Genomic DNA, 24,698 nt, shown 5'->3' with positions numbered 1-24,698 from the left:
GTTACTTCATTATACAGCAATTTTAAGCAGCCAATGAACTAAAAAGTAGCTAACTATGCCATCCTATGCATGCTGACTCAAAAGTAAATCCCATTGAATTAAATGATGTTTACCCTCAACTAAGCGTGTTTAGCACTGTAGCCCCAAGGTCTTTAAAATGTAGGTGTTTCTATTATCAAAAACGGCCATTATGACAGTTATATCTTGATTTTGCTTCATTTAATTAAGATTAGGAAAACTGTGAAAGAACAAATCATACAAACAAAAAAATCTATCAGCATAGAATCTATCAAGTCAAACTACCTAGGGTGAAACCAGAACCCTGAAAAGCAAGGTTGTTGCAATGGCCCCATGGTGGTAAGTTATGACTGGGCCCCTTACAGTCTGGCTGAGCCTGGCAGATCTCTGGGCTCTCCTTGTCAGGCTTGCGTCTATGGCTGTGATATCAGCAGAGAAACCAAATTAGCTGACAGCCTGTCGGAAATTTGGCAGACAGTGTATCTCTGTGAAACCAGACTGCAACATCCAAATTTCTCTTAAGAAATAAACATATACCCATCCTTAAGAAGGATATGCAGAATACAATAAAGAGTAAAATGGGTAATCTAATAAGGAAGACATTAACTAAAAACTGTGAGCAGGGCTGGGCGATAACAGCTTTTCAACATCGCAGTATATCTGGAGATAGACCACAGTGTTGAAAAAACAAACTGCACTGACCCCTGCCCACAAGGTGCCGGGTGAAACTGTTGCAGCTCTCACTGCAGGAGCTGAGGCGGTTTCACCCCAGTGCCTCGTGGGCTGGGCAGCTTGTTCTGCAACTGGGGTGCAGAAGGGCTCCCGATCCCCAGATGAGCCAATCTCAGTGTTCCCCCTGCTTGCAGACGATCCAGTGCTGGGCTGGGGGCTCTTTGAACTGCTCAGCTGAGGGGAACGGCAACCACGCTCCCCTCAGCCGAGTAGTTTCACGGAGCCCCCACCCAGTCGCCAGCCCATGCAGATGGGGGCTCCGTAAATCTGTTCAGCTCAGGCAAGGACAGCTTCACGTTCCTCAGCTGAGCAGTTTAAAGATGCAGAGGGAGGAACGAGCTGTATCACACTGTATGAGGGCAGAGTGGGATGGCGGTTACACTCAGCGTGAGGAGTCAAGAGTCTTGACTTCTTCCAGTGGGCATTGCTAGCAGAGGGACTCAGGAGCGGCGGTGGTTTCACCAGCGATATAGCTGAGTGAAGCTGACATTGCAGTCTGCTCCTCATACTGGTCCTGGGCGATATATCACCCAGGCCTAGCTGTGAGAGGTGACCTTACCTGTGAGAGGTGATGGTGATCCAACAGGTGTTGAAGGATTTGAAGGGAAACTACTGCTAGTGTGGTCAGGCGAATAAATCTAAAGGAGAAAAGGCACAAATGCAGTAATTTGAACTAATTATTATACATTAGCAAACTGTCAGTACATACAAGGTCATAGTTTCTGTTTGAACATTTTTGAAGGAAATAAAATGGTTAGAAAGCATGTATTGATATATCACCCAGCCCTAGCGTGCAACTGATCTAGCACAATGAAGTGAATAACCAGAGTTGTTAAGTTGCACCATAGCTGTCATTCACTGAGACAGAGTCAGAATTTTCTAGTGCCAGTGTTCGAAACTCCCATTGTTCTAGGCGCATTTTGCAAAGGACCAGACCATGTGAAAAATGAACATAATATTTTAGCTGCAGTTCATTCATTTTCAGCTTTGTATTCTTGTTATTAAAAAAGCGCACATAGACATTCCATTGTTGCGCCCAAAAACTAGGTTTAAGGTGCCATTTAGCTCCTAGCTTTCATATCTTGGTTCTTATCTCTGTCTTAGTGCATAGTGCCCTGTAAGTTTCGGATGCATAATACTCACTTTATAGTCTTTCTAATAAGCATCTAAGGAACTTGGGAAGGCAGAACAAAGCCTAATATAATCACAATCTGATAAGACATGATGCTTTTAAAAAATAGAAGAAAGAAAATGTGTATTTTTAAAAGCCCACAGTTAAAAGAGACCAATATTTCTTATGCAGGTGAGGGCTGCTACTTTTGCTGCTGATGACCAATGAGGAGGAATTTTCTGGGGCATTCTGCCTCTAACACGTTTTCTTGCAACAAATAAGAGCCCTCTTTTGATTAGTCATGGTCCATTCTAACCAGTGGGATGCCAATATGCCTGGCCAAATGAAAAGCCCTCCACACAAAGCCTAAACAACTGAGAGCCTGCAGCACCAAGCCTTGGAGCTGTTAGCACACTGTTTTAAAACACTTCAGAGTACATTTCAGTTAAGCTTTGTCATGCTAATGTCACTGGGCCTCAAGCAACAAAAGCCATTCAGGAATTACTTGGAAAAGTCAACTTCCAAACATTTTCTCCTCCTTTGTTCAAGGACTACTGGCCATTTAGCTATCTAAGCTGCACAAAGGCTGTTCCCCCCTGGTTTGGAGGTAGGAATCAAAACACAGGTTCTGACAAAGAGATTTGATATAATCAACAAAGTTAAACAGCTCTCCACTTTGATCTCCTTTAAATTAAAGACCAAGTGTTTTGATTTGGCATTAAGCACTGAAATAAACCAGATGTTTCTCCTGCCATATAACCCTCCATGGGCACAATCTTAAAAAGGTTATTGTTTGGCAAATGTTCAGGGAAACACATTACAAATGGCACAAATACCCAGATTTTCTTTGCTTTCTATCTACACTGGTTCATTATCCAAACCAATGTATAATCCGTTGGGCTTTGGGAACTTTGTGTAAATACTTTCATGTACAATTCTCTTTCTTGCCTACTCTGAGATTAAGACCACAATTATCCAGGCTTAGACCTAAAATAAAAGAACCTTTGCAAACGTATTATCTGGCCTTACATGTTTAATCACATAGTGGTCTGTATGGTCTTTAATACTTAAACTGAGGGAGAATGTTGTATCTTCTGATGATTCACACATGAAAGGCTTTTGTTTTTGAAATGATGCACACCACCCGAATTTTACAATTAGACACTCTTTTTGTTGCTACTAACAATATTCAAAAGCTAGTAAAAAGAAGCAGGTTCACAATTTCAAGAAAATTTAACTACTTCAGCAACAGTTCATAGTGCTATGAACCAGGTTAAAAAGAAAACTCAAGAACAAACACACCGTGATCCCTTTATATTACTATCTACTTCCTGACGTATAGCTTGCATGACACTGTTTGGGTCAGTGGGAGCAGGTGGAGAAATACCAGAATTCCAAGTGTGCAGACTTTAGCATGAACTGTTGGAGGAGATGGAATGCATCACCATCAGCTATGACAGAAATGGTTTATGGAATGACCTACCAAGAACAGCACAGGATGGGAGACCTAAGTTACCACGACAACTGAAGTCCACCCTTCAGTTACATATACTTCTTCTTTCATCCAAACACAATAAATCTACACCCCTGCCACCTCCTGTCCTCTGTCCAACTGCCTAACCATACAAGCTAAGGTTACACTGGGGGTTTGGGTTAGGAACTTGGCCTACTCTCTCCCATCCGCCCCCCCGAGGGCCTTGTTAGCCAAACTAGTAGCTGGGCAGGGATCAAATTCTGACCAACCCAAGCAAAAATGGCCTCTGTCAAAATAGCTAACTGGAGCCCAGGACAGCAAACAACAGGAGATAAAACAAGAAAAACAAATATAAACAATTTCAATACAAATGCAGAATAAGAAAGATATCCACTTCAAATGCTTGCTGGAAGAGGAAGGACAACAGAGATGGCGGCAGTCTAATATTCAACACATATGCCTGATATAAACAAAAGGACAAGAACTTGCATGCAGCTTAAATTATTCCAGAAAGTGCTTCAGATAGTATTGCTTACAGATGCCAAGGCTTTTCCAAGAGCATCCCCAGTCTGTGAGCTTCCGGCAGCATTGCCTCTGTTGACTGTAAAGAAAAAACAATGTGAATGTTGATTTAATGCAGAAGATAATTGTGGTATGCTGCTATTTAATACTCATGCTCTTTCAAAAGGATTACTATGATTTAAAAAGCAAAAATATGGGGAAGACCATAAGGGAAAACTGGATTCACTGGTGAATTGCTCTTCTCAGTGGTACAGGGGTGTGGGAGTCTTAATATTTGGGAACATACCTCATCTTAGTTGTGTTAGGTAGGTTTAGGCTGTAAATACCAAGAGAAGGTATGGAGAGCTTTCCTTACCTATACACAAAACCCCAATAGGATTGACAAACTTTAGAATAGTTATAAAGCCACCAGACTGTGTCAGCAAGTGAAAAACCATGAAGAGGATAGGACATATGGCCATCCCCAGGACTCTTAGATAGTTAGCCTATAACCCAGAGCCAGGTCAGTTCAACTTGGGTATTATATTCACTGTTATGGGGGATCAGGTGGCCTCCACCATCCTGATTCTATTGAGAACAGAAATTCAAATGCAAGACCAATCTTCCCTTTCTCCAGTGGTGCAGTCTTCATATCAGGAATATACTCACTCCTTTAGACAGCTAGAAAGCTACGTTTTCCCAATTATTAGGAGCCAGTCTTTGCAACATTTTCCTCCCAGATGCAGCATTGTAGACAATATACCTTTTAATGCTTTATACTTGTAAGTAGTACTAGCACCATGTAGTGAACACTGTCCAATAGCATTGCATGCTCAATCAGATTAAAATTTCCAGGAGATTGGAACTGTAGACATAATACCATCTGAGTAACATCACTTGGAAAGACAGGTGAACTAATGTCAGTGTACTGTAAGAAGCAAAGATTGCCAGTGTTGAAGCAATGATTCTTCAACATCAACTTCATTGGACTGGTCATGTTGTTCAGATACCTAATTATTGTCTTCCAACTACTCTACTCCCAATTTAAGAATGGAAAGCATAATGCCGGTGGTCAACAAAAGAGGTTTAAAGATGCTCTCAGGGCAAATCTAAAAATGTAATATAAATGTAAAGGTACCCCTGACCGTTAGGTCCGGTCGCAGACGACTCTGGGGTTGCGGCACTCATCTTGCTCTATAGGCCGAGGGAACCGGCATTTGTCCACAAACAGCTTCCAGGTCATGTGGCCAGCATGACTAAACCGCTTCTGGCAAACCAGAGCAGTGAACGGAAACACCGTTTACCTTCCTGTCGGAGCGGTGCCTATTTATCTACTTGCACTTTGACGTGCTTTCGAACTGCTAGGTGGGAAGGAGCTGGGACCAAACAACAGGAGCTCACCCCCTTGCAGGGATTCGAACTGCCAACCTGATTGGCAAGCCACACTGGCCTGTAAGCACTCCAATTGAAGAACAGTCTTTACTAAAGGTGTCATGGACTTTGAAGAAGCACGAACTTAGGGTGAAAAGGAGAAATGAGCTAAGAGGAAGGCATGTTTGGCAAACCCTCACCATGATCAACTCCCACCCAGAAACCCATATCCCCACTGTGGAAGGACGTGTGGATCCAGAATTGGCCTCCACAGTCACTTACGGACTCACTGTCAAGGCTGTATTCATGGAAGACAGTCTTACTCAGCTACGAGGGATTGCCAAAGGAGAAGAAGAGTAATTTAACCTCCACTGCAGTTGTTGTTCAACACCAGACTGTTAATAGCTGAGAACTGCACAGTATTTCAGAATGAAGCTGTAAAGAATGTTGCTGACAAAGAAACCCTTTGTGTAAATCACCTTTGGGGAATGTGTGTGTATAAATTACTGTTTGGGAATCTCAGAATCTCCCACCACCAGATTATTTAGCAACCAACACACTGCTTGTGAGTTCAACAATGAGACCTGCAATACAGCCCAAAGAGGTCTCTGACTCCTTCATTAAATCTACTGGAGCTGCCTTCAGCACCATTTGGTAAAAAGGTGAGATACAAATATAACAAATAAACATTTTAATGCATTTCTCACAGAAGTTCTGTAATAAAACAAGTGTATTCACCAAGTTGGTCTACAATCTGACATTACAAAAAAATAATCCTCCAAATTGGGTACAGACAGCCACCGTTTTAGGAGTGTCTGATATGTGGGCAACTGTGCACACATGCATCACACCAAACCAGGAAGTGACCCCAAAACATCACAAAAACATAACAAAAAGGGGAGGAATGAGGACTTTGCAGGCCTTTTCGATGGTGTTTCAAATATATGTGATCTCACTTAAACGTGCAGAGCACTGGAACGTAACCCCTGCTTAAATATGCAGTTGTGTGTACTTTAGAAATAATGCCCACATCAATTAAACAATACTGTCAGAGTTTCCTCACCTTTAAGAATTATACACTACATTCTTGAATGAATCCATTAGTGGGGCGGGGGCGGGGGGGATAAATTTTGGCTGAGCTCTCTCAGTGAAAAACAAAGTAATGAATTGGAAGTCCAGTTCTCACTTTGTATAATAATTCGCCCAGCACTAGAAAGTACTCCACACTACCAAATATATCCACCCACCCATCCTGCCCTGGAACCATCTCTTCAGGCAAAATTCCAGCAGTCAACACTGACAATGCTGTAACCCCAAACGATGCAACAAAAGCTTGTGAAATGACACATTCACTTTTACACTCCACATGGACCATTAAACAGCATCAGCATGGACATACAGAGTTCTAGATTAGTCATAATCTTCCCATGATGCTTTAGGGATTCAAAAAATCTCACCCAGTATGTTGTTGTTATCTGATCCATTGACAGGTGGAGTATGGGAGGCAACATATGACGAACTGCTGGTACTGCCCCGGTGGAAGCTAGACATTGGAGGAAGGCTGGCGTTTATATCTGATGGTGAGACTGAATGTGGGGGATAGCTCTAGGAAAAAGCAGAAAATGGGGATCACAACCGAAATATGTACCTTAGTTATTATTAACAAAATAAAAAGTAAACCAGAACATGCAAGTTAAGAATGTCAGAACTGTATATCTACAACAGACCAAAGTTTATCTAGCTCAGGAGTGGCTAGAAATGTGTCATGAATATCAAGATTCTATCCTCAGCTATTAGGGCTTAACAATTCAGATACAATGCTTCCTGCTAAGTGAATGAGCCTTACGGTTATGTGGTTCCCACCCCTTCCTAAGCTATGAGGTGAAGTCTAGAAGTTTCCACTTCTGGCTGTAAATTAACCCCAGCTCCTCACTGGTTGAATTCAGATTATAAAAATCTTATGGTTTAAAGCTGGCTTCTGTCTCCCAGCTTGTTTGAAAGCCATTAACCACAGTTCCCAGCCAGGACATAATGGGTGAATATGGTGAACTGCAACTTTCTGGGTTGTTTTACTACTCACACAAAATGAGGAGTGAAATGGCTACATGAGGGTGACTGAAGCTTATGCCTTAATTTTGGGAACTGTGGTATAAAAACAACCAGGATCCAAAACTTTGGCTTGAGCCTGGCATGCTCTAACAAACCACCTTGATATAAGAGGAAGCTGAGGTTAAAATAAAACAGTAAGCAAAAGCTTCCAATCTCCTCCTCTTCCTGTCAAGGAGGGTAAGGCACAAACCTAGGGCTTATGTAATCTCATTCATGTTTTGCGGAACTATAATTTCCTATAAGACCCAAAGTGATGTTTCCTGTTCTATTAGAACTTCAAGATAACTTATTGGATAGTCACAGCCCATTCGTATCCAGAGGTACCACTGTAAATATAAAATTAATGGGGAATATCATTGCTTACATCCCTTTAATGTGAAAACTCTTGGTAGAATGTAAGCCACTGCTTCCTGTCTATTTTATTATGAGTTACAGGCTCCTCAGACAAATTGCCATCACCCAGGATAAGAATGTGCAGGAAGACTGAAGAAAGTGAGAGTAAACTTACAATATTAACAAACAAGAGCTTCCCCCAAGATTAAACTATTTTATTATTTATTTTATTTATTTCAAGTATTTATATGCTGCTTTTAATAAGAAAAGATCACAAATTGGTTTACAAAGAAATAGCAAAATAGGAGTATGTACAATATTAAAAATGAAATTCAGTATGGAAAACATCAAAACCCATAAATAATACCGTATATACAACACCAACCTCCATAACATAGAATTATATTCATTCAATACACTTACTCAATATCCTGTTAGTTTTTCCTTTTCCATTCTGTATTACAGCAACATACAAGGACCTAAGGAGCTTTTTAAAAAGTGAACACCTTTGTCCTTTTGTGCAGATTAAAATTTGTTCATGCTTGGCTATCATAGATCAATCAGCTAAAGGTTTAAATGACAATTTACTTATACCCATAATCCAGCAAAACCAGTCTCTTAAAGGATAGTAAACTTTAACAACTGTGTTTCAACTGACCAAACTGAAAGATCAAGAGTTACTGTCTTACCAAGCGGTCATGTGTGTGTCGACTGCCATAGCTGCTGGACTGTGACATGTGAGAGGAGGAACTTTCTAGCATTCCACCAAAGGCAGACTGGCTCATTCCATTGGAAGGGCTCCAAAGGTCTGAAGCACTGTGAGTCCCATCTTTATTTGTAATAAAAACAAAATATAAAAAGAATGATCTTAGATTAGTAAAACAGCACATGCTGTACCGGCACTTCATTGCTCATGTCATGTACATTTTATACCCTAGCTAAATTTTATTCTGAGTCAGTGGAGGCTGGTCCACTGGGGCTACTGGGGCACAGCCCTCTCACTGAAATAGTCCATTTTTTAAAAAAATCCTCAAAATCTCAAAGCCACACACTCTTTCCTGTCCCACACATATTTTATGCTTCCTTGTATTTAGAGGCACTCCTGTCAATCTCCTGTTCCCTGGCCAATCAGCTCTCTGCACCACTCAATCAATCCTAATCCAAAAACATAGAGAAGAAGAGAGGGAACTCATAACTGTGATGTATGTCGCTACAACCTCCTGTTTAAAGAATAGCAACAGGCTCTATGTGAGGCAAATGGAGGAACATTCAGAAAGTGTAACTAGTAGACAGGTTGCTATTGCTGTCTGCACAGAATTCAGAATGTCAATTTCACATAAGCTCCATTTGTTGCCTGTTTCCGAACCAAATTGTGCTGGTCTTCTGCTTTCAAGCTGGGTCTGGAAGGACCTTCTCAATTATGTAACCTCTTCACTGTCACCCATGAGAGGTCTAGTGGCAGCAGTTTACTGCAAGTGCCTACTGCAGTATTAGTGGGAGTGGTCCTGAGGGCTTTTCCTACTAAACTCGGAACCCACTGAACCATCTCCCCACAAGGAATCTGTCAGAGCCAGGAGACGGGTCTGCTTAAGCAAGCCTTGTAAACTTTTTTCATTCAGAATGGCTGAATCTGCAGCCCAGAGCCTGCAGTTGCTACTTGTCTCCATTCTTTTTTCTTCTTTGATTGTTGTATTAATTTTATCATAGCTGTTCTCCACCTTGGGAACATTTTATCGAAACATTTACTGAATAAATAAATCTTAGCCAAGGACCCTGGGGAGGGAAAGGGAAGATTGCCTTTGCATGGGACAAGAGAAAGGTATGGAGTGTGTGTCAGTCCTCTGGGTGTACGGCTGTCATTTCACATTTGCTAGGAGAGAGGTTTGTGGGTGATGTTATTGGTTGGTAGATGAAAATTTGCTATGCTTTTTGTGGGAGTGGCTGTCACTGCTGATGGAGTTTTGCTATTCTTGCTAAGCAATTGGCATGAGCAGATGATACTACAGACTTTACCAGCACCTGCACAGGGGTCAGCTATGCAATAGGAATGATATGCCACTAGGCTGTTTTTAAGCTCTTAACCAAAACATGAAATTATAATCTTATATAGAAGAAATGGGCCCTGAAATGACATGACCCATGAAATCCAAGCATATACATAACTTCAGGTTAGCATAATGAAAATGAACCAGGAAGAAGCAATAGCACATTTTCATTTCCCACAAACTCTCCTATCATGTATGAACATTTTCTCCCTCCCCAGATCCTAATCTCACTCAATAATATTTGTTTACTTGCTATGCCAGTCTTTTAAAAAGTTGCTCAGTTCACAACATCTTACCTTGCAGAAAGAAAGTGCTAGCGAACATGCTGCTTGGTGGTTTAGGAGACGGGTAATTTGGAGATTCTCTATTAAAGTCAACTGAATTAGATGGCGCATAAACCTAAACCAATAAAATGGAAGGGAAAGGAAAGATAAACATGTAATTGTTAAAAGTGAAAATACAAGTTCTAGTGGAACACAGGATAATTAAACAAGCACAGCCAGCTCTGAAGCTAAAACTTAATTCCTCAGTTGCAAATACCTTTCCTGGAACTTAGAAAGTGATAGTGAGCAGGCTTAGCTCCACCCAGCCATCTCCCCCACCCCTCCAAGGTACTAATTCAAAGAGGCAACCTGATAAAAGTCCAAACATGAGCAATTACTTAAATTAAAAAAGAAAAAGGAAGAACAAGCAGCAGGCTCCCTAAACAATATTTGAATCAGAGGCATTGAATTTGTTCATTGTTTGCTTAAGTTACAATTCCAGGGGTCAGGTAAAAATATAGAGTATCAAAGGATAAACTTTAATGGACCATCATCTACTACATCAGATGCCATAATAAATTATCTAGTCTAAGGTGTCATAAACCTATTGCTGCACCACAATAAAGTGGCTACCCCTCTACAACTATTCAAAAGAGTACATGTGCAATCAGAGTGAGTAGATTTCAAGCTTGTTGGGTCTTCTTTTCTTTTTAGACTTCTGAAGTCCAAAAACCAGAGCCAGGTACAAAACACAAGAGAAGAAATCTAAGCCCAGTAATTTGTTCTGCGTATCAGAATATCAGCTCACATGGACAATATAAATTTATGAATATACAATGAAAATTTTACATGTTCTATCATTCACAATAGACAACCAATCAAAATTCTCGAAAGAATGATGTGTTTTTCTAGGGAGATTCAGAATTTAAGTTGATTTTGGTTTACACTATTTTATTCAAATTGTATAACATTTTATTTCATTTTAGTTGTTTTACTGTTTAAGAGTAGTAATCGTTTCCTTTTTAAGAGGCAAAGTTATGATTTTCCAAGGAAATTCAGCATTCTAAATCTGTCAGGTTGTAGTTTGCATCCAAGTTAATTTCTGCTACATTGTCTTACTTTCATATTGCTAAACTTCCAGAATCATCTAAAAACAACGAAGAAATTACTCTGAATCTTCTAAGCTCAAAATCCCTCCACACATAAATTCACTACCGCACCCCACTTCTTCATTGCAGCAGTGTAATTTGTAAATAAATTCATTTTCTATTTCCTCCTGCAATATACCACACTTCTGCAAGTAAAACAGAATTTCAACAAGCAGATTCTTACAAGTCTGGAAAGGCTACACACACACACACACGGCCTACTGCTTCAGAATGTCATGCTTTAAATATTTCATGCTAATACAATGAGGAACATTATCATTTGAGAATCAGCCAGATACTTTCAACTGCATCAACAAGTGAACAACTGTGTCGTATAAAGTGAAGATATTTTGCTTACAAGGTGTATAGTAATTAGTGCTGCAATTTCAAATCTAGTCCAAAATGTATTCTAAAAAAACTTTTAATTATTGTGTGTGTGCACATGTACTACATGTTTTTGTTTAACTTCTCTTACATACAACTTACATGAATCATTCAGTTACCTACTATTCGAGGAGCTCAAACCACTTCAAAATCTGGCATGTATAGCTTAAGTATAGCTTAACGTTATTATCTCATTCTGATAGATTCTTAAAATGTGCTGTGCTTTGAAATGCAATAAATATTCACAGTGAAGGTTACTAATTCCATCTCACAATTCCAATTACTTTTTCCTACCTGCATTTAAGAAGTCAATATTTGGCAAGCTCAAGTAATACATAACCTGATACATCAAAACAAAACTATTTCTTAGAAGATTAATTCATTAACATTCTATTAATTTATTTCACAATGAAATATCAATATATCACATTAACTACATCTTCCTACTAGAGAACAAAAAGATTATTATTATTATTATTATTATTATTATTATTATTATTAATATACTGCCCTATACCCGGAAGTCTCAGGGCAGTTCACAGAAAAAATCAACATAAAAATCACAATATATATGATCAAAATCATCCAATGCCGACTGAACCTTAATCACAGCTGCCTTCAGTTTAACTATAATCCACGTTTCCTTTCTTGAGACCAATCCACATTATTCTTATATAATTTACGTAATGTAATTGAATAGTAAATACTTCCTTTTTATTTTTAAGGAGTTGTAAATATTTTTTACTTTTCAAGAAATTGTCAGGGGGGAAAATAATCGTATGTAATGGCTGTTGAAACAGTAACAACTGCTAAATGTAGTATCTGAGTGTATATGTAGCAAGATTTTGGGGTTTAGTCTACATCTGATGAGCTGCTGTGATCAAACTGGAGACTGTCAAATCCACCCATGGACTTTCCTGCTTATTTCCAAGTGTGCCACGCAGTCTGTTTGCCTGTGGTTTCTGCATCACGTAATCCAAGAGTCTCTCTGCATCCCATCTGCGAATGGCAATAACTTAAAGAACAACCTGCAACCTCCCTGACAGGGCTGCCCTCCCCTATCCCTCCCCTCACAGCTATGGATTACCATCCTGACTTTGGAAAGAATGATTTTCCCTTGTTGGATAAATGAGAGCTGACAATAATGGCACAGTCATCTTAGTTACTGTCTTCTTAAAAAGACTATGTAAGATCTTTCTGCTTGTTTTACTGTTATAAAAGTAATAAAAAGGAACTGCACAACTGAACATTCTACACAGTAGTCAACTGATCTCAAAGCTGTTTTGTGGACTTGGAAGAGGAGGATGACAGAAGCCACCAACTTTTAAAAGCAATTTAAAAGAACTCTGATGTTTTTTGTCTGCAGTGGAGAGCCTGACAGATTTAATTTTGTACAGTACAGTTTGCTGCAATTTACAGGAAGTGCACTAGTACATTCATCGCATGCATTGTATACACCCACACATACTTAGTAACCAAATGCCCAATTTTAAATCTTCAGAATCCAAAGACACCAGGCAGACAGAGAATACTTAATTTACAAATTGAATCTTGAACATTTTAGCATGTACTGCAGTTCCTTCAATAAGACTTACAGAATGCAGAAATGGAGATGAATATTATTGTATTAAAGCCAACAGTGACAAAAACACGCTACTTTGAAACTGCACTGGGAAAATGCTCAACATTTCTTGTGAGCAAGTCTGAAGCTCAGTTTAATAATCAGTGCAAGGAGAAACTGAAAAGAAAAAATTATCTGCAACAAATCTGTGACAGCAATATAATGCAGACCACTTTTATAATAAAAAGTGGAGGAAAAGGGTCCTTTCAAAAAGGACCAGAAGTGTTCTAGTGCAGGCACACAACTTTATATAGTTTTGCTGTGTTCCAGTATCTTAAGTATAGCTTCCAAAAACATAGCTGCAGTGATATCAAGCTGCACTTCTTCCAGTCTGGATTCCGAAGATCAAAGAATTCTTGCGGCAGAACACAAGTGATGTGGTCTCAAAAGGCTTCATTAATTCCAGATGTGGTGAAAAAGTCTGCCAATTCCACAAAAAAGAGCGAGCTTTCCTTTGTTACAGTCAGAACCACCCACAAATTAAAACCAGGTCTCTTAAGTCATTTGATCACCTGCAGATGACTGCCAGCTCACCCCCGCCCCACCTCGCAAGCTAAAAGCAGGTTTTATTTTTTGTTACTACAAACAAAAATTTAAAAATACAAGAACAGAAAAGAATTACTGGGATAGTGAGATTAGGCAGCCTATGAGTAAACAGATCCGCGCTTATAACTGCAACTTGACAATGAAGGTATTTTCGACTTTAAATATAGGCAGATGCTTCACTTTAAATAGAATCAAGGCATAGGACCCAATCCAGCACCAAGTGGGCTCAGGTGAACAGATCCAAAGCCTTGCTCTTAAAGTTCTGCTCTCACCGCCTCATGGACCATTAATAATACAACTATTCATTCTTTTTTGCCTCCCATATTCTGATTCCATTTCTAGAGAACTTAGACCAGGACCCAGAAAAAGAACTACTGGATACAATTCAGCCTGATTTAAACAAGCAAGAGTGCCAAGCTGCCAACTGATACTAGGCAGGCAGCCTCACTATATAGCTTTCAACACCTGCTGCAAAAGTTTTTGTTTAGGTATGTCTACTCAGAAATGTAATTTTGATACGTATTTTTTTTTAAACTGCTGGTTTTACTTTTCAAAATTTTAGGTGAAGTTGTTTGCAACTTTTGAGTTTACCTGTATTTTAAATATACATTTTATATTGTTTTTTGGAAACTGTTTAGATGTGTTGAAGATCCAGTGATATATAACTCTTGTTAAATAAATCTATGCTGCAGTACATTATTAAGAAGATGTATGACTCTGAACCCTGAGATTTAATGAAAAGACATTCTCAAAAGCCAGTTCCCAGTTTGGGGGCTCCCTCATCCAGACATCTGGAAACGCCCAAGCCTCAGAATTTTTCAGAAGAAATGCCAAATCTTTTTTACTCAAGCACATACACAGAGAGGCTGTTGATAAACAGAGGGGCCTTCAGGGGCTAGCATGCTCTTTAAGTGTTTGGAGTACTTTCAAAATGGTAAACTATTCAAAACCTTTGTGAGCAATGACCCACCTTCTGAAAATCATGTCTCTCTTATCCCTTTCAGAGGCTGTGCACAAGGCTCTAGACTCACAGCTCTTGAAGTCTGTGGATTGCAGCAAAGCATATCTCAGAGCCCAAGGCAACATAAAACAATCAGACCCTCCTCTGGTAGGCTCAGCTAGCCCATCTTTTTTGTTTACAGAAAGCTGACCAGGCTATCAGGCCTGCAATAAACAGCTAACCTGACCTCCCAGGCATCCCTACAAGCTCTGAAGTGCTTAGCATCCCTTACCCTAATAAATGGGTATGTAAGAAAGGGTGACGCACACACTTCTCTCTCTCTCTCTCTCTCTCTCTCTCTCTCTCTCTCTCACACACACACACACACACACACTTTATTGTCTTTGTCAGACCACAACAGTCAAGTTAAGCTCTGCCACATGCATCGTATTCCTTGGAATAATTACAAATCCAATGAACCCATCATGCATGACTTTGTATTTAGCAGGCACAGCATTAAGAATTTAATTTTTTTATGAATTAGGAAAGCACCTCAAGCATGCAGTGTAGCAAATAGCTGGAATGCCAGGTAAATTATTTGGAAGGAAAATATTAAATATTCAGCACCTTCACATATAAAGAATATGGAACAACCAGATATTAATGCTGTCTTATCTGATGTCAAGAAACTACAAAAGAATACAAAATGTTCACTGAAAATTATCCATTCTAGAACACTGGACAATGAGGAAGCAAACCTTTAAATCTCAAAAGAAATAAAAGTTGTTTCATGCTCACCCTTACAGGAGAGAGAGGGACATGGAGTGCCCCCCTTGCTTTACCTGTAGATGGGCTTGGGAATGCAAAATGGGAAAAGGAAGCCAGCAGGCAAACATTTGGGAGTTAAAGGCAGGTGGGAAGGACTGGTTAAGAAATGCAAGCAGGCTCTGTACTCTCAGACACTACCATTAGAGATAGACTAAATTCAGGAAAAATGTTCTGAAACGAAAGTGCTGAAGTCACTCTCTCCATACCTAAAGAAAGGTCAAGGGCTACTGAAGCCATTTAGAAAACAAGAGCATGACTCTGCTCTCTTCTTCATCCCTCTCTTTAGTGTGGTCAATTGGTTTAAAGTCAATGTTGTTGCAGCTGCAGACAATGTCAAAATGTATTTGAGGTAATGCAAGAGAAGGCAGGCAATGGGTATTTCTGACAGTCCTGAACTATGCCAGATCCAAGCGGCATTTCGTGGAACAAACAACAAAGTAGCAACAGTCAGTGATAACACACTTCTGTTTATCAAAGGCATTCTGCAGAATAAAGAGTGATTCTTAAATGAATACAGTGCAAAAATACGGTACTTTAAAAAGACGTTTGTGCCCAATAAGTTCATCTTTAAAAGCAGCAAAAAATATTTTCAAATTTGTGCTGTGTAAAGCCTACCTAATGAATTAAGTTCTTTTGAAATAACTAGCCCTGGCCTTATGTACTTAGAGGAGTATATATTGACAAATAGGGGTGGGATGGATATATATTTCATGCAGCAGAACAGAAAATTGGGCGGTTTCTCTGGAAATTTCTCTCAAAAGTTTCTGACAAAGGAACACATTAAAAAAAAAAGCAGCTATCATTCTGTAAATGGCCAGCAAAAGTGAATTGTCCTATCTATATTTATACATCGTCTCATCAGTTTGAAAAGATCTGTAAGTCAGATGTCTGGAGCAGAGATAGAAACATTTTCCTGGGCTACTTCAGTACAATATCTACTAGAGACAACACAGCAGAGAGAATAATCAAACAGTGTAGTGCTACCAGCAAGTTTGCTTCTGGAGATTCCTGGATGAACCCCTTCTTGACTTGCAAATGTTTATTGTGATCTAGAGTCAGCCAAACACAACCGATACAGACGCTGAGTTCAGACAATCATATCTGATTTTCATAAGGCGATGAATGAATCAACCTTTTGGTCATACACTGAGACCCTCTGCTCTTCTGTTCACCACGATTAAACAAGGATATTTCTAATTAAGCATAGCTCCCTGTTTCAGATGGACTGAGAAACTACTGTTCCTTTAGCCTTGTAGCACACCAAGTTCTTAATCCCGGCCAGTTCCAAATCTGTTAACCATAGTTACTTGATAAATATAGGCGGCTGCAGTACTAACTACACTTACTTAGGACTTACTTGTGAGTAGACATGGTTAATATTGCACTATATGTTATATATGTTATGTACTGATAAAAGAGGACACAAATATTTCTTGCAGCAATTGCATACAGCTGCTGCAAATTTTACTCCCCCTCCCCAAATCTACACATGAAGATATTTTCTCCTATTTCAACTTAGCATCTGTATAAGGAATTATGAGGGAATATGGCATACTAATAATTAAAAAATGTGAGATATCCAGTAATATATTAGTAAATCTAAAATGAAGATTGTTTTCTCTGCTCCCCACATGCTGATAATCCTATAAAGTTAATATAATATCTTTCTGAAAGCATGCCTTACCTTAAATCAAATTAATGGAGTTATGTCTTTTAAAAGAAAGAACAGGATGGTGCTTCAGGTTTCTGAAACTTTCCCCCTCAAAATTTCAAGTATTTACAGTCAATCTGCTATGATGACTGTAGGTTCTTAAGATCGATCATGGGCGGTATTCTCTTAATGAGTCGCATCAGCATAACAATTTTTTGCTTCTGCGACAAAACTTTCTGTCCTCTTCTCCCTCCATGTACACCCTATGCTCTCTCCAGATCTGTTCTAGGGGGTTGGTGATACTCCTTGAACAGATTTAGGGGGTGTGCAGGGAGTGGCAAGGGGGAAAGAACATTCTGTTGTGCAAGCCGAACTCCTTGCACTGATGGAATGGTTGCCTTGCTACTATGTTGGATTCCACCCCTTACCCTTGGCTAAGAGAGGCGTAAAACAATTCAATTTCAAAGGTCCAGTTTTTACAATCGGTCAAAGTGTTCAAACTTCCATGACTGTACCACTTTAGCCTTCGGGGGGGGGCAGCCTCCTCTCTAAAAATCTCCTTGCGTACAGAAAAGAGAAATCTTCAGCCTCCTCTTTTCCTTTACATGCTATTTTTCTATATGTAGGTCCGCCCCCCCTCATGGGAACAATTCAAAAACAACTTCTTCTTTCAGTTCAAGAAAAACTTTATCCCTCCATCCCACTGATTATATAAATTTAACCCCAGTGTGTCTGACTGTCAGATTCAGACTCTAAAGAACACCTACATTCATCATTAAAAGACTCTGATCCAAAATGCCCAACTGGGTCCATGACGGTGATGCGCAGCTCCTTGCCAGCGAACTCTTCCCTATTTACTGATATGTTAGGTACATCACCATAGTGTGAATGGATTCACTTTCTCAGATTTAGAATGTGTTTGGCCCAGTTGGCAGAAAGCTGCTCTCTCACCAGGGTTTGACAGCTGTCATGGGAATATTTAACACAGAGCCGGGGCAAGATATTACCTCAACTTCAGTTGTTAAAGTGGAATTAAGTGGCATACAACGAAGGCAACACAGAAGAAAAACTGCATTAATACAGTGAGATTATTCTCTAACCACAACCCATTGTCTCCAGAATGTCAACAGGTTATTCTGTTTGGTAATTATTTGGTAATTCTTCACAGAACTCTAGCCCAATGGTTGCCATCAATTTGATTTGAACTGATTTTATAATGAATTGATTTTAGAATGCTGTATTATTTAACTCTTGTTAGCTGCTCTGAGCCCAGCTTCGGCTGGGGAGGGTGGGATATAAATAAAATTTTATTCTTATTCTTATTATGAGACTGCAGACCACGGACCTCTTTACACAGTACAACAGTCCTTTCGAAAAAATAATCTGACAGAGGTTGCCTAACAGATACAGACAGTGCAACACACTGTGACAGCATTTTACCTATTTCTGTAAACTGGCTTACCTACACTCACAATGCACATTTTGTTCCCAGAAGATGGATGCTTACTTTTTAAATAGGTAGAGCAAAATGTAAACAAAATTCTGTCTGAAAACTAGCTTGGTAAATTGCTTACACTGCATCTGTCTGCAGGGAGGGCCTTACTTGCCTTTTCATTTTAGAATTAAACTACTCAAAACTACTTCTTGCTCTATGGTTAAGCCACAAGGCTTTACTATGTTATGGCTTAATGGAGGAATAGTTGAATTTTTAAATACCGATCTGTAGCAAAATATAAAGAGGCACATTTATTTCATTCTAACAAACAAAATCTGATTTTTACTTTATTTCCGTCCCAACACATTAGAGCCTATAAGGATTGCCTCCTTCATCTTATCCAGAGATAACTGAAAGAATCCCTTTCAGTTTTGTGCTTATATTGCCTCTATTAGTTAACTTGCTAACCTTTTGTCCTCCTTTAAAGATCAAAAGGGGACAGGTCAAGGAGTGCTACAGATATGAACAGCAGGCCTTCCCATGGACTCCAAAAAGCCCTAGTAGCTTTTTCTAAATCATACACTGCCACTGAAACTTTCAGTTCCTCACTGCATGCCAGAATCTTCTGATACTTAACAATTAAAACTGTTATTTATTTGAAGTTCTGAAACATGTAACCAGACTTTATTAACTATAGACTGGGCAAATACTACAAAGAAGGTGGCTGGACATGATTCAGTCTGATACGGTTTTAGGAGTGTATTAGCTATTCTTGACAAATATTAAGGCAAAAACATGCTTCAGTATGAAGCCCTGAATCAGAGCAGAAGAGAAGACAAGCCAACATTTTCCACTTAACACCACAAATATGACTAGACCAATGAATCAGGATGATTTAACCTTTCTCTTTCCTACCCCCTTTTGAGTTGCTTCAATAAAGCCTAAACGCTAAAGTGTCACAACACAGAAGGGGCACCAGGATATGGAATTGTTATACAATTTCTAGCTCTTCAAGTTCATGAGCGTCACCCATGAACCATAACAAGCAGATGCTATCAATTCTTGAGGCTTGCTTCTTTACAGTACCAGCACTTCCATCCATTACAAGCCTGGAAATACTTAATAAGATCAAAGCTTTCCCCCTCGCTGCAGAACAAAGAGGAATGTTCAGAGCCAGAGAAAGAATAAAATCAACACTCCATGAAAGCCAGACTCCCACTGCTTCTGGGGAACTGCAGGCTTCGTTTTACTTCTTTCCAACATACACCATCTTCACACAAAACTGCAAAACTACTTAAACTTAGGAGGCGACATAAAAAGAATCAGGTTCCCATTTGGAGGGCTTGGGATGTTGACACCAAAGAAAATAAGTTTCCCTAAAGTTGCCTGAAATTCAGATGCACTTTATAATGAATTAGATATATCCAGAGAGCAATTCACCAATCCTTTAGCATTTTGCAATGCTACTGAAGTTTGACTATGCTTTAAAAGACTAAAAACAAAACAAAACTGGATCACATCACTCAGATTGCTAATCAACAGCAATAAAATATGAGGCAATACTTTGAGAGTATAGGCAGAACATAGGAATGCCTCAATATTAATTGCAACTTATCTCTTCTAGTTAATGCCATTTGCCAATGTACATCGTTAGTAAAATCCTAAAAAAGACTAAAGCTTTTAAGTACTTTGCAGAGTGAGCAGCAGTCTTTACATGACACATAACACGACTGGATTAGTTTTCTGCGGTGTCTAAAATCAGTTTTGATTACCATCAAACCCATAAAATGCACTTAATGCTCCTATGAAATGTGGAAGGTTCAGTCTATATTACACAATAGCCATATGGACAAAAGACCAACGCACAACACAATACTTATCAAACTCTAAAATGTCCATATTGCTTTACACATCTGAAGAGATGCAGATTTATAAACCATTCCTAGGCTATAGAAAGTATTTTTGTATAAAGGAGGATTCAACTTTATGAATCAGATTGAAGATGTTCAAAATGAAAGCACACGGTATCACTGTAAGGACAGTATCTGAATAAAGCACAAACACTTCAGTGCGAAACAGCAGCCTGGTCAGCCAGTTGCTTTCTGAAATATTCCTCACTTTTTGTACTCACTTTTTTAAAGCAAGTAACTGGAACGGTTTCAGTTTCTTTCGCTGCTGCATGAAACAGCAATAATGCCTTTCACATTTTCAAATGCATTGCTACATGAGTGAAATAATGACATTCTCAAGGCAACAGAACAGCTGCATAAAATCAAGTTATGTGCAACGATCATAGCACTAACTGAAGCAATTTAGTCTAAGTATTCTAGTCTATACAAGTATATCTAGCTGCTAGACCAGTCCAGAGACGACAAACAACATTTCCAGCCACACTACTTTGGAAAGTATCAGAACAAAAGGAAAGTCCCCTTACCGTTTTTCCATTGTAGTAATACATCAAAGAGTTGCTGCTCATTCCAGGTACAGGATACGCACAATACATGTTCACTCTAAAAACAACACAGCGTGCAGTCTAAGAGCACAGCTTCCCTCCAAGACATCAATTCACCAAATGAAACACAGCAATTCTTCAGTCAGATACAAGCACACATGCATCTACTCAGAAAGAATTTATGCAAAATAGGACTGAACCATCTAATACAGGAGAATAGGGTGTGCGTGTGTTAGAAACTATGCTGTAAAATCTTCCTTCAAAAGTAATCCAGTTTTAGTTGTAATGCAAACAAACAAGGACTTCCATAAAGGATTTAAGAATTTACACCGTAGTCAAAAGGGCAGTAGTTTGCAGCTGCACTCAAATAAAAAAGCCATTTTTTCAGAGCCAAAAAGGGAAGCAATGGTAAATCCTTAGCAATTCAATCTTTTTTTGTTTTAATTAAATGAGAGCTTTTGTGGCAGCAGAGACCAAACTTCATCTCTAGCCATACTTCCATCTGGTTCTCTCTAAAGCTGCTTCCAACTTTCACGAATACGCCACTCACTGGTTTGAAATGCTGAATTACACGCTGGGAGAAGGAGGAGGAGGACCTAGACAGCTAATTGCTTCCTGGACCAAAAAAAGCAATAAGCCCTTCATCATTAGGTGCCTGTTAGAGCCCAGGGTCAGAGGACATCCAATGTCCTTTCAAAGAGCTGAGGGGGGAAATGTGGTACTTTAGGACACAGAATTCACACATCAGTCTAATAGTTATGAACATACAAAAACAGACTATAACTAATATTTAAATTGACATAACAAAATAAGCTTGGCCTTGTAGTTGTCTGTTTTAAACATATTTTCCAATTCATTTTAGTGACATTTTTACTTAATTTTTTTTAATGTTGGTTAATATTACTTTTCTCCCTGAATGATGTAATTCAGACCTTAAGATTTCATTTCAATGCACAAAAATAAATTTATTTACAAAAATAAAGCAAGGTATAATAAAAACAGGAAGGTTAAATGCAATCAATAAATACCCTTATATCAGTCTTACTAAGAATTCTCAACTTGGGTAAACAGGAATTTATGTTGTGGGGGTGCAGCCTTCATGTTGCTGGGGGGGGGCAGAACCTCAGTTAGTTAAGTATTTTATTCATTTACTTGATTTGGGGAAGCAGCTGCCCCCCTGCCCCCTGGCTAGGCCCATGACTGTGTCCAAAGAATCACACAATATACTCAAATGCAGCTAAATGCTGAACATTTTAAAAACTATTTTTACTGATTTTACATTAATAACATACATAGACTCAAATACAGCGGGTAGGCAGGATGGGGGGTTGCGGGGGAGGAGTTTGTTCAAAATAAACTTGCATCCTTATTTTGTGGTTTCTTTCAGGTCATTTCTATGTTCTGATTTACTAACAGTTTTGAGCTGAAATGTGAATATTTTACCATGAATATTATGAACAATCAAGAACAGAAATGTATACATTTTAATGTTTATATTATACGGCAGGTTATATGGCAATATTATATGGCAACATAATTAAATGCAGACCAAAGGGATATTGTTTGAAAAAACTTAATATAGGTTGTTAGATCAGCCTTGAAGGCCCTGCTGTCAAGCCCATGCTAACTGGAAAGGAGTAGGGACAGGGCTTTCTCTGTGGTGGCACTACAGTTGAGGAATTCCTTCCATGGAAACAACCAATAGGCTCTGTTGCTTCCTGCTTTTGGATGGTCTTCGAAAACATTTTATTTCAATTAGCATTTGATGTATGATTTCTGCCATTGTGATCACTCTATGGCAGGGGTAGGCAACATAAGGTCCATGGGCCGGATGCGGCCCAATCGCCTTCTCAATCCAGCCTGCAGACAGTCTGGGAATCAGCGTGTTTTTACATGAGTAGAATGTGTGCTTTTATTTAAAATGCATCTCTGGATTATTTGTGGGGCATAGGAATTCGTTCATTTCCCCCCAAAAAATATAGTCCGACCCACTACATGGTCTGAGGGATGGTGGACTGGCCCACAGCTGAAAAAGGTTGCTGACCCCTGCTCTTTGGTGAGGTTCATTATTAAATGTATTGCTTACATTTGTAGATAAAAGAGAAATTACATTCAAGAAAGACAACAACAGCAACAATATCATCATCATCATCAACAAATCCCATCTTTACAAGCCTTCAATTTGGCGTTGAAGATCTTCAAGTTGCTTCTTCCTAAAATTTACTATGCTGCTCTTTCCTGGATTGGTGCTAAAACATTTTTCTCATGTTAATGATACTGTGCTGTTGAGAGCTATTCTTAATGCTGTTTATTGTTATTGTGATAATTATGTATTTTAAGTGTTTTGATGAAGCATTTTGTGTTTTCATATGTTGGAAGCTGCCTAGTGAGGCCTTGGCCCTAAACGGGGCGTAAACAAAAACAAACCAACTGAACAGGCTGAGGAACAGCTGCAAAACAGCATCAGGATACAGACTGCCAAGCGCAGGCGTGCCAAGCAGCTTGCAACTCTCTCTGTCCGCCCTCAGAGGCCACATGGATCCTCTTGGGTTCTCAAAGCACTGGCTAAGATGGCTTGATTTACAACAATGTCACTCTTTAAACCTGCACTCTAGTGTTTATACTTCTGCAGGCAAGATATGTTAAATCTCTCTTTAGATCTTACTCAGGCTCTCCCCCAAAGGTTAGCAACTGTTCTAGGATTAAGATGTTTTTCAGAAGAATATACTCTCTGTCAAAGTATGACAGAATGTTTAAGACCTACTTGACTGACAAAGACAGACAAATGTAAGAATTTCCATCTGGAAGAGTTCACAGGAACACTTTCAGTCTAGTGATCCATGGCAATCTCAGTACACTTCATGAAGCCTTGACAGATATTTTGCAGGGGTGAAAGAGTTCTTACCGATCTTGACAGACTTTTTCGAGTGTAAGTATGTCAACCTGCTGTGTGACATGGCAGGCTGTAATACTTAGTCACACGGAGATTCCCTTGCAGTTTGGGTTTCCTAGAAGCTACTGATCACAAAATGTGAGTAATTGTGTTGGCCACCCAACAAAAACCATTTTTGCACCTACAGCTTTTAAAGTGAACTTTTAATCTGTGCAACAGCTACATCACACTCATATTTTTCAGGAACAGCAGAAATTGGATCAGCAACCAAATTGGTGAACATGTTATTTTTAAAATACCTGTTTTGATTTCCCCCCCCACAGTAAGAAACAGCCACCACATATGAAAATCACTTTCTTTCTCTCCCCACCTCTTTTCAATGCTTTTTATGCCAACTGTAACACATTCCTCTTAAAGGGTGCTTGAGACCACCAGCATATTTTAAAGCTCTCAAATGTGATGAGTACTGACTACTCATCACATTTAGAAGTCCTAAATCATTTTCACATGACATGAAGCCGCCCCCCCATACAACATAGTTATTAAATTATAAAATCCTTATGCTTGAGAGTTCTATGCAAGATAGTGAGGCAAAGTAGAGTCTGGAAGGATGCCTTGATTATATGAAATGCTGCTATGGCAGACACCCCACATATTGCCCATTTATTAAAAGACACCTGCAGATCCTATCTGAGTGTCTGGTGTAAAATGAGCAACAGGAGACAATGGAATATATTTGATCTTACCCTTTCCTGGAAAATGCCATGAACAAAATTAAAGAGCATCTCTGAAACAGCAACAGCCCAAGCCTACAACCAAGTAAAAACCCACTGAAGTGAATTA

At 39.2% G+C, this 24,698-nt stretch overlaps 1 protein-coding gene across 20 annotated transcripts in view; it reads right to left on the bottom strand.

Annotated features, from left to right (window-relative positions):
* Positions 1–24,698, bottom strand: part of TCF12 (transcription factor 12) — a 236,997-nt gene that overhangs the window by 25,003 nt on the left and 187,296 nt on the right. For 17 of the 20 annotated variants that reach the window (XM_080980742.1, XM_080980729.1, XM_080980739.1 and 14 more), the window contains exons 10-14: positions 9,991–10,093; positions 8,339–8,478; positions 6,665–6,812; positions 3,872–3,936; positions 1,310–1,388 (exon numbers count right to left, since the gene is read on the bottom strand). In XM_080980742.1, coding sequence (XP_080836868.1) covers positions 1,310–1,388; positions 3,872–3,936; positions 6,665–6,812; positions 8,339–8,478; positions 9,991–10,093 — 535 coding nt within the window. Of the gene's footprint in view, positions 1–1,309; positions 1,389–3,871; positions 3,937–6,664; positions 6,813–8,338; positions 8,479–9,990; positions 10,094–17,108; positions 17,128–20,944; positions 21,461–24,698 lie in introns of those variants that run through there. The other 3 variants (XM_080980735.1, XM_080980736.1, XM_080980737.1) reach the window with 3 other exon arrangements.

The sequence above is a fragment of the Podarcis pityusensis genome (assembly GCF_964106645.2).
Source record: "Podarcis pityusensis genome assembly, chromosome: 14".
Lineage (NCBI taxonomy): Eukaryota > Metazoa > Chordata > Lepidosauria > Squamata > Lacertidae > Podarcis > Podarcis pityusensis.
This window is presented reverse-complemented; position numbering and strand designations above follow the sequence as displayed.